The following is a 9464-nucleotide window of genomic DNA, read 5'->3' as shown; positions in this document are numbered from 1 at the left end:
CTCCAGCGTAAATACTAATGACTTAATTTCCTCATGACCACAGTAAGCACTGTTCTATAACTGAGGATTTATCAGATGTTTATAAATATATACAAGATAGTGTTAATGAAATGTTTTTACTTTAACGCAGTACATAATGTGCATGCACATATCAAGCAACAGAAGAACTACTTACCTTGACCAGCTGAATGGCACGTGGGGAAAAGTCACAACAGTATAAAAAGGCATCTGTTTCCCTGTGAAAGAGAACATCCAGTTTAAAAACTATAAACTATTTATACAGCTAATAAGAATTTTGAAGAAGATATTATGTGGCTCCAAATCCTACCCACTGCACAGATTAGTCTATAATATTCAAAAAACTACCTGAAATTATTAAGATGATACACTGAATCCATGAAGTGTTGAAAGGTCACATTGGTCACAACTAGTGTCCTAGCTAGTAAATGACGTTTTGAAATGTCACAGTAGAAAAAAAAAAAAAAAAATCGCAGACTCAAATAATATAATGTAATAAAAACTATAAATTAAATTGTTTTCGCCAATATTGATTGTTCCTTTATTGTTCTTTAATATTTAGGTTTTTCGCTTTTTAAAAATAGAATATGAAGATGGGCATATGATATAGATTCTAGATGTTAACTTGGTAACTTAAACGGAACATACAAAAATATCAAGAACATGTAGGGGCTACTGTTGCGCAGGGGGTAGAGCGGTTGTCCGTCAATCCTCCAAATGTCTTCCAGTGAGTGTGTGTGTGACTGTGAGTGCAAATGGGTGAATAACAAGCAATGTAAAGTGCTTTGAGTACCAATAGGTAGTAAAGTGCTATAGAACTGCAGTCCATTTACCATGTACTCACTTTATGGAATTAACAACAGGAAATACGCTGTTACCAGTCCCACATCCAACCTGTAGAGAGAAAATATGTTTTGCTTATTCTTAGGCCTTCATTACCGTTGTCAAATATGTAAATCAACTTACAAGTCTTCTTCTTTTCACATTACAATTGTATAACATATAACACTCTAAATAAAAACAAAATTCATCAAAACATCAAACTTTATACAAGTAAATATTTTTGTAAACCTCAAAGATCCTGAAGGATGCATGTTGTCCAGGGAAAAGTGAAGTCTGTCCAGCTTGTTCTTTATTTTCTAGGACTGCTCTTTCACAGGACTTCTGATAATTTGAGGCTTCAGTATTTCTGTGATGTTGAGTGCCACCATTGTGTTGATGGTGTCGGATCTCTGGGTCCATGCAAGATCCATTGCGTAATGGGATTTCTTCCTGTTGTTTGCCTTGATGCATGTTTGTGCACCGGCTTTTTGCGGCTGAAGAAAGCAGCTCTGGGAATTCTAAGAATAGCCATTTACGATCTTTGAAGAATTTATTATGATGCATCTCATAAAACCTGTCCCAGTACTGGCATGCTCCTGTGTCAAATTTTCCTGTGTGTAGGTAAATAGGGAACAGTGTTACCACTTTGTTTCCATCTAACACCAATCAATTCTAACCTGGAGTATATTTCTGAGAAACAGAATTTTGCCTTGTTCATTTAAGGGAATTTGGACACAGGAATTTTCTTTCGCCTTTTGCTGTGCATTTTCTTTGTCCTCGTCTGTCCACTGTACATGATCCCTTGAAGCATTAGATAAAGTAACTGTTAATATGTCTGTTGAAGGTATTCACAAAGTGACAAACCTATTTACATCAATTTAAAATATATATGTATTAAATTTCTACAATTAAATCCTATATTACCCTTACATGGCATCATAAGGTGATTGGCTAAGGTAAACCAATAAAAGTAAATAACTAACCACATGTTGTGCTTAAAGATGTCATCGGCGTTGGTCAGAAACCGTGAACCAAGTGGAGCTGAAGGTCTTCCTCCAGTGCTCATTAGTCTTGTCGATAACCTGCTGAAAACTTTAGCCAATTTGGCTATCGACAGGCTCCGCAGCTTATGCATTTACTCTGCAAACATACTAGAAGTATTTAATATATTTCACAATGCTCTGACAGTGCATCTATGACAAATATGATTTATGAGATACAGCTGTTTAAAGCTAACATAACCTTTGTATGGAGATTTTGCTACTGGATCAATATATCCTGGTTATTTTAGGAACAATAAGCTGTTTAATTTAAATACAAAGATAATTAAAAATAACAACAAATCAAAATTCAAAGAAAACTACTCCACAGAACTTTACATTTAAGCTACAGTATGTAACTTCTTCATTTGTTGGTGAAGGTTCACAGTCATCCAGGTTTGGTTATCCGAAGATTAATTCATGTCAACTGAATTTCTTCTTGGTTGGAGAATGGCAACCAAGAAATAACTTTATTTAGTTTTTTAAATGTTTTAGTTAAACATATGATGACAGAATAGTTCAGCTTAGATAAAAGTGCAGTGTTTTTTTAATGATGCATTACGTTACCTGAGGACCTGTAATTTAAAAGAAATACTGATTTGTTTTGAACACCCACAGGCTAACATGGTGGTATTTGGAGCTACTTGGCAGTAACAATGCCATTGTCTTAGGCCTATGGACTGACAACTATGTGTTTCCATATGTCTTTACTTAAATAGCATATCAAAATGCAGAAGGAAGACAAGGCCTCTTTTCAGTTATTAAGAGTATCTAAAACTCATGCTGTCACCCCAAACCCTGCTCAAAATAGAATTTGCTCAAACTTAATTAATTAGCTAAATAAGTAAATAGGCTGCAAAGAATACATTTTATAGATTAAATCACACACAGAAATCTAGATTGTTTCCATTTGACGTTGCAGTGCATATTAAAAAACATGAGGTTTGGTTTGACTATTTTAGTCTGTGTAAGGTCATAAACATTTGTGTGCAAAAACTTTGGTTACATGCACAATTATTATCAAATATGAGCCACCAACGTACAACAGGGGCGCTAAACGCACCGTGTGGCTAATTGTGTAATAGAAGAAAAAGCCGGAGGACTACAAACATGGCGCGGGAGCAGGCTGATACCTGGTTGGCATAATTAACGTTAGCTGCCGTATTCCGCAGTCAGGGGCTTTTCGGTCACATGCGACATTATTATCCACTTACGTATAGTTGTTGATAACATTGAATTGTTTCTCATACATGGACATCAACTCTATTTAACCAGCACATACACAGCGAGTTAGTAGCTTTAAGCGAGGTTCACGCTCAGCGACACTAACTTCAACGTTAGCTTAGCATCTACGTTTTCGTGTTAGCTTACACACTAAAGGCCGGGAACCTGGGCGACAGTATTGTACAGAAGCATGTAGCTTGTAAAGAGCTATAGTATTTAGGCACTGGAAAACCAAATCGTGCTTACCTGGCTGCTGGGACTACCGTCAACGCTGTTGTCTCTTCACATGCTACTAGACAGTCCTCTTGTAGAAAAAAGTATTACCTGCTGATGGCGCCGTATCGGGGAAGAAGGACCATCAACGCCGTCGACCTTTTGAACTGGAGGAGTCGAGGTCTCAGGGATGCTGGGACTTTAATCAGACACAACCTGAAAGTTCTTAGAGCTATCATCCTCCAGGTAATGGGAAGCGACGTTTTTTTTAGTGCATCCCAATTGGTTTCATTTAATGATTTTATAATACGCTACGTTTTTTTTTATTGTGCTGTAGGACAATAGGAGTTTTATTAAAGTGTGGAGCAAGACCTCAAAGTCCACAATAATGTACGAGAATGGCAAAATCTACTTTGAAAATTATCAGAACTGCTACAGCTGGTGAGTACGAATACTGAACCTGAATGTATGTTCAATGTTTAGCACCAATACAATATAATGGTGTACTAAGTAATACATCCCATTCAAAAGATATACAGAGGAACACATTATGACATGTAAGTTACAAAATAGTACACACTGCTTCCATCCATCCAAAAACAAATGAAAATCTGAACTTCCATAATTTAGGAAAGCAAACTATTCAAGATAGACATTTTCTCTGAAGCAATTTTATTAATGTCCTCTACAAAATTTAAATCAGCAGTTTGTGTCTGGATCAATGTAAAAAGCATTAATTTGTCTACAGTACAACTGCTGCAGGGTTAATCGAACGTTTATCCCTCCAAAACATTTAGAATAATTCTCTTACATTGTGTAGAAAATTTATATGAACCAAATTACAGTGGTTTCATCATTGATGTGTTGCATGTTGCACCAATTCGTGTTTCTGCAAGCATGTTATGTAAAATCCATTGCTCTGCAATTATAAATATATATTTCTTTCCAAATGATGCCAGTTGCTAAATAAAGTTATAGATACAACACAGAGATGGAGTCTTGTTTGAGTTATGAATTATCTCAAAGTGCCTGCAACTAAATATCTGATATTTCCTTTGGGTACTGTTTATACATATACACTTACATTTAGTCATTTAGCAAACGCTTTTATCCAAAGCAACTTACAAGTGAGGTACAAGGCAAGCAAAAATCTAAGTCAAGGAGAAAACATCAAAACAAAGTCCTATCAGAAAAGTGTTCACAGTTCACGAGATGCAAGAGCGAGAAAGAACAGAAAGGATTTTTTGTTTTTTTTTTAAAGAGATTTAAGTGCATAGGAAGATGCGGAAGAGTTTTCATTAGTTTTTTGAATATTGGGAGAGAGTCAGCTGAGCGTGCAGAGTTTGGTAGCTCGTTCCACCATCATGGGATCAGTTTATAACTATAACAGTACGCTTAATAACACTTGGTGTATGATTAGTCACAAAGGTGATAAAGTCCTCTGGTTTCAGTGTTCATGCAGAGCCTCAAAGGTTGTACAAATTGCCCAGGAGAACTAAATTGGAGAAAATTGAAGATGCCTTGCTGTGTCAGAGTCCAGTTGTAAGTGCAATTAAATGGATTTGCATTGGTAGATGCCTCAGTACTGAACTTGCAATTACCAGATTTTAAAAACCCACTTTTAGACTTTTGTATGTGTCTTGTTGACAGGAAAAAACATTAGCCTCTGCCTCTGATCATAAACCCAGTCTCTTGGCTTTGACAGCCAGTAACTGGCTGTATCGCCTTTCAGCTGAAACAGGTGAAGAGCTTCAAAGAGTTTACCTCTCTTCAAAGTACAAGTTCAGGTATTGTCATGGCTTTGAAGTTGAGCTAAATACATTCTCAGTTTTGGTAAACAAATTTATATTACTGTGTTACATCGTTTTGCAGGTATCTTGGCTGGGATGTTTCTCAAGAGACACTTTATGTTAAATCTGTTCAAAACAAAGAAACACCTTTAGCGCGACAGGTAAATCTATTTATTTTGATAAGATGTGTGTCTTATTGTAAAATGACAGGACTAAATGGTGTAAAGGATCTTGCTGCATTGTGCAATGTCTTTCCTTTGTTCATGGCATAAATCAAGACAAATGAAAATAAAATCAAGTAAATAAAATTAAAATAATAACATTTGTTCCTAAACCCAAATGTATTCAATGTACAATAATCAGAAAATACAGTGATAAGTTGTAATAAGTTTTAGTTGTTCTGCTTTATTTAGATGATTTAGATTTATTATGATGATATTGATTCATCTATTGGTTTTACTATTAGGCAGGTTTAACTCAGAATACAGTGATGCACCTGGCCATATTTGATGCTTTCCCCTTGCAACCTGTGGGAATTTTGGAAATAAGCAAAAAGGTTTGCAGTTTTGTTTATTGTTTATTACCATTTTCAAACTTTAAAACTTTCTGTAGCAATGATGTGTTAATGTTGTGTTACAGTGTAAATCTTATTCCTTCAGATATTTGGAAATGGAGTCACCGATGTTGCTCTGTCTCAAAGTGTCCTTGCAGTGTCTTACAGCAACAAGTCAGTGAAGCTGTACAGTCTTGAGCACATTGTGCATAGGGTGTGTATTTTAATTCCTTAAAGAGGACCCACACAGTGTTACTAGCTTAATATTTGAATCAATCAAAAATGCTTGATAAATATATTTTTTAAATTATCTGCATGTTAGCCTTTACATATAAACAACAAATTTCTTAATTCTTTTGATTCATCTGTTAATTTGATTAATATTTTAAAGTCCTGTTCTTTTTTTTTTTTTTTAGTACATGACAGAAAAGTTAACCCTTGGAAAGCAGAGTTTGCTCCTTGGAGGGAAAACTGTAGGAGAAGCTCCGTTTGGTATTCCAGTAAATATCCAGATCACAGGTGCGTCTGTTTTAGTTTTTGATGGGTGCCATCTTGGTGTTTTTCAATGTAAAATTTTTTTTAAACCTACTTGGCCACTGTAAGCAGGAGTGTTTGTTTATGGCAGAATGCCCTCCGGTGATTTTTGAGGTATCATGCTCTAATAATGGTGTCCAGATTGGAGGCTACCCTTGGCACTACATCTACACACCACCGCATAAACATCATAAGGGGACTCACCACATCTGTTCACTCAAGGACAACTTTTTGGTAAATTTAAAGAATTCTCTTTAATCATATATTATAACATCACATTCCAACAACAGGTAATTTCAGTGCAAAATGTAGCGTTTTTTTTTTTAAAATATAATAGCTGTCCTCAGTCTTTATGTGAAATACTTACCTGCTGCACATTTATTCCTTGCCAAAGATAAGTGTCAGTTATGAGTGCTGCATAATGTATTTGGTTGAAAAACATCTAATCAGCTGTGGTGGTTTCTAAAACACAACGCACAGCAGCTTTGTTTGGTCTGATTAATGTGGTTTGCCTGATAAACTGGTAAAATTACCGTTTAAAGATTAGAAAGAAAGTATCAAATGTAACTTCTCAAAGCTTTAAAATGCCACCAGAAGCTGCATTTTTAAATTCAAACCATACATTTTGGTTGGAGTATTACTTTTAAAAGGTTTCAGCATTTGAACATAGATCTGTGGCCATGTTCCATATTTAACTCACTCAACAGTTTCTTTTTTTGTTTCTTGAAAGAGTGCAAGTCCAAAACCAGAAATTATTATGTGCTCACAATACTATTTGTAATGTGCTAGATACCTTTTGTTGTAGTTATATTGTAATTTTATAACATTAGGCAACAGGTGGAATACAAAATATGAACTGCTGCTCTCTGGAGAGTGATTGTATTTTCTTCCACCCTGATGACTCGGGAAGAATCATCCATGTTGGACCCACCACTATAAAGTGAGAAATACAGTTCTTTTGTACAAATATGAATAGGCAAAACTGGTAAAATATCTTTTTGAATTGGAGGCACGTGTTTTGTGCCTCAGCCCCTGTTCCTCAGCAATATTATTTTCTTTTGCAAATGTATTAATTTATTGTGCTCTTATAATGGACCTTTTTAACAAGGAAGTTTTTATTTATTTATTTTTTAAGTGTCCTTAAAATCCTTGGTGAGCTGATTAGTGGTTTGCCATCAAAGGTAGTAAAGGATTTCTCTATGATGACCCAAAGAGAAAACAATGTAAGTATAATGTTTATTTAACTACAAGCCTTACTATGTGCTGCACAGATTTAGTTTTCCTTTGATCATGGCTACAGGTATGTTGCCTATGTGACACTGGGGAAATCCCATGCATTAAATCGACAAACCTAGAACGAGGCACTGAGTTGCACTGTAGAGACGATCTAAGAGATGATGTTTTTGCTTTCCATCTAATGCACCCGAAGTCACAAGTCACCGTCACCTCATCAGGCCGCAGAGTGAAGAGAAGATTTCATCAGCTGGATGATGACCCAGATCAAGAGGTACCATAGTAAGACTTTAATCATTGATCCAGTATCTGTGAAAACAAATGCATAATGGGCAGCTTTCAGGAAAAAATGCTGTTTAATCCCCTTGAAAGAAATGTTTATGGTTATGGTTCTGAATAATTTGGGAAGTGAACATACTGTATATACACATAGAAATCTACACCATGCTGGTGATTACAGAAATGTACAATAACTGATTTTTCAGACTTTCCGTTTAGTGGAATATGAAGATGAACTGGACCTAATGGTAGTAGTAGTAACTAATGGTGAGGAGGGAGAAGGAAAAGCTCGCATCCGACTACATGACAACCAGAGCGGGCAGTTACAGCGGACAATTGATTTAGTGGAACCTTGGGATGAGGTGAGTAACTTGCTATGACTGCAAATGTTGGGCTTAGGGGTGTCTCTCTCTCTCTCTCTCGCTCGCTCTCTATTAAAAAAAATGCTCTTATCTTTTTGTTTTCAGACTTTTCAACATGAGCTATATTTTGACAAAGATACAATTATTCATATTGAACAAAAGAACACCAACTTCTGCTGCCATGTTTACAAACTTAACACCACCAGAGGATAAGTGGCTCAAATGAAAATTCAGCTGCTGACGTGGATTTAATGACTACTTTTTAAGGATTAGTATATGTTTGTTTCAAAGTTGTTTTTATAAAGCTTTTCTGTAAAACGGATGTCATTCATGTGAATTTTTGTCATTTGTTGGTTGTAAATTAAACTTTATAATCAAGTTAGTTGTTTAAATCGCTGGTTCTCTGCTCATAGTTTAAAATGTTCTGTCTCTCACCTATGAATATTTTATATGCTCTCTTTTTAATACAGTACAACTCCATACATACTTTTCACCTTGCTAAACACTAAACTGTTTTTACAAGGTGCTTCAGTGTAATGTGTCAAAATTGTAAAATCATTATTTGCTTTTACAGTTCAAATGTGTGGGTTAATTCAACCAATAAGAGTGTAGCCTGGCTGTTCATTTGTTCCCACTGCAGGTTGTGTACCAAACTACAGTGGTACCTACATACAGTACATGTTGTATGTTTAAAGGCCTATCAAGCAAAGGTCACAGCTGTTCTCAAGCTTCTTCACCTTCCTATTGTGAGTGATCAGCTTGCACGTGAAGACACATGGAGACAGTTTTGTAATATCTGAGCCACTGAGTCAGAATCTGATGATGGTTGTTGGCTTATTGCCTGGCTACTGCCAATATTATTCCAACTGCAACAATTACTTTTATAAAGTTGGATAATTAGGCTTAATATGAAATCCATTAAGTTGCCATTGTTACTTTGTTTGGCTAAAACTATGCAACATATTACAACAGTCATGCAATAAACTCTACCTCTACAAAGAGATTATTATTTTTTTTTTACTACTGATTGAACCAGAAGATGGTGAGAAGAGGTTGTTGCTGTTTAAATATACTGCATTATACAGAGGTCACAGGTGTTTTTTTATACACACAGTAAATATTAGGCTACAAAATAAATTAACAATTTTGTAAGTATTACAAAAAACATGTAATTCCATATATTGTAAATAAAAGTTTTAGAACCTTTTTAAGCCAGTTGAGATCAATTTTTTTTATACATTTCATTGCATCAGTATATGAGTTTAAAAAAAAAATTCTGAAACTAGTTTGAGTTAACTAAATAGTAAAAAAAAGCAGCCAGCTTTCTATAGCACTTTGATCAGATGGCCTAAATGTATACATACATTTCTACGGGAAGAAATCAGCGAAGACTATA

General features: G+C 35.4%; 2 protein-coding genes across 4 annotated transcripts in view; one reads left to right on the top strand and one right to left on the bottom strand.

Annotated features, from left to right (window-relative positions):
• The window catches only part of mettl8 (methyltransferase 8, methylcytidine), a 6771-nt gene extending 3281 nt beyond the window's left edge, over positions 1 to 3490 (bottom strand). Inside the window, exons 1-6 of the mRNA XM_067516332.1 lie at positions 3351 to 3490; positions 1824 to 1980; positions 1550 to 1641; positions 1090 to 1451; positions 863 to 912; positions 176 to 236 (exon numbers count right to left, since the gene is read on the bottom strand). Of these exons, the coding sequence (XP_067372433.1) occupies positions 176 to 236; positions 863 to 912; positions 1090 to 1451; positions 1550 to 1641; positions 1824 to 1975 (717 nt within the window). The 5' untranslated portion in view covers positions 1976 to 1980; positions 3351 to 3490. The remainder of the gene's footprint in view (positions 1 to 175; positions 237 to 862; positions 913 to 1089; positions 1452 to 1549; positions 1642 to 1823; positions 1981 to 3350) is intronic.
• On the top strand, positions 3430 to 9279 carry dcaf17 (ddb1 and cul4 associated factor 17). Of its 3 annotated transcripts, none has more exons than XR_010915207.1 (14): positions 3430 to 3563; positions 3655 to 3758; positions 4769 to 4859; positions 4968 to 5104; positions 5190 to 5268; positions 5574 to 5663; positions 5767 to 5874; positions 6077 to 6179; positions 6286 to 6428; positions 7025 to 7134; positions 7330 to 7417; positions 7624 to 7701; positions 7926 to 8068; positions 8174 to 9279. XR_010915207.1 is itself a non-coding variant. In XM_067516323.1 (14 exons), exons 1-14 carry the CDS (start codon positions 3435 to 3437, stop codon positions 8279 to 8281), a joined length of 1524 nt encoding a protein of 507 aa, XP_067372424.1. In that variant the 5' UTR covers positions 3430 to 3434; the 3' UTR covers positions 8282 to 9279. The 3 variants fall into 3 exon arrangements, 2 of the variants coding, with proteins under 2 accessions (XP_067372424.1, XP_067372426.1); XM_067516323.1 differs by having other exon boundaries at positions 7913 to 8068; XM_067516325.1 differs by lacking the exons at positions 4769 to 4859; positions 4968 to 5104 and having other exon boundaries at positions 7913 to 8068.
• The last annotated feature ends 185 nt before the right edge of the window (positions 9280 to 9464 follow it).

Source organism: Channa argus, chromosome 9 (genome assembly GCF_033026475.1).
Source record: "Channa argus isolate prfri chromosome 9, Channa argus male v1.0, whole genome shotgun sequence".
Taxonomy (NCBI): domain Eukaryota; kingdom Metazoa; phylum Chordata; class Actinopteri; order Anabantiformes; family Channidae; genus Channa; species Channa argus.
Note: the sequence above shows the minus strand (reverse complement) of the source record. Positions and strands in the feature narration are given on the sequence as shown.

Coding starts and splice junctions, on each gene's coding strand:
- dcaf17 (XM_067516323.1), top strand. CDS start 3,435: ATGGCGCCGTATCGGGGAAGAAGGACCATCAACGCCGTCGACCTTTTG. Junction 3,564..3,654: donor TTAGAGCTATCATCCTCCAG/GTAATGGGAAGC, acceptor ATTGTGCTGTAG/GACAATAGGAGTTTTATTAA. Junction 6,429..7,024: donor CACTCAAGGACAACTTTTTG/GTAAATTTAAAG, acceptor TTATAACATTAG/GCAACAGGTGGAATACAAAA.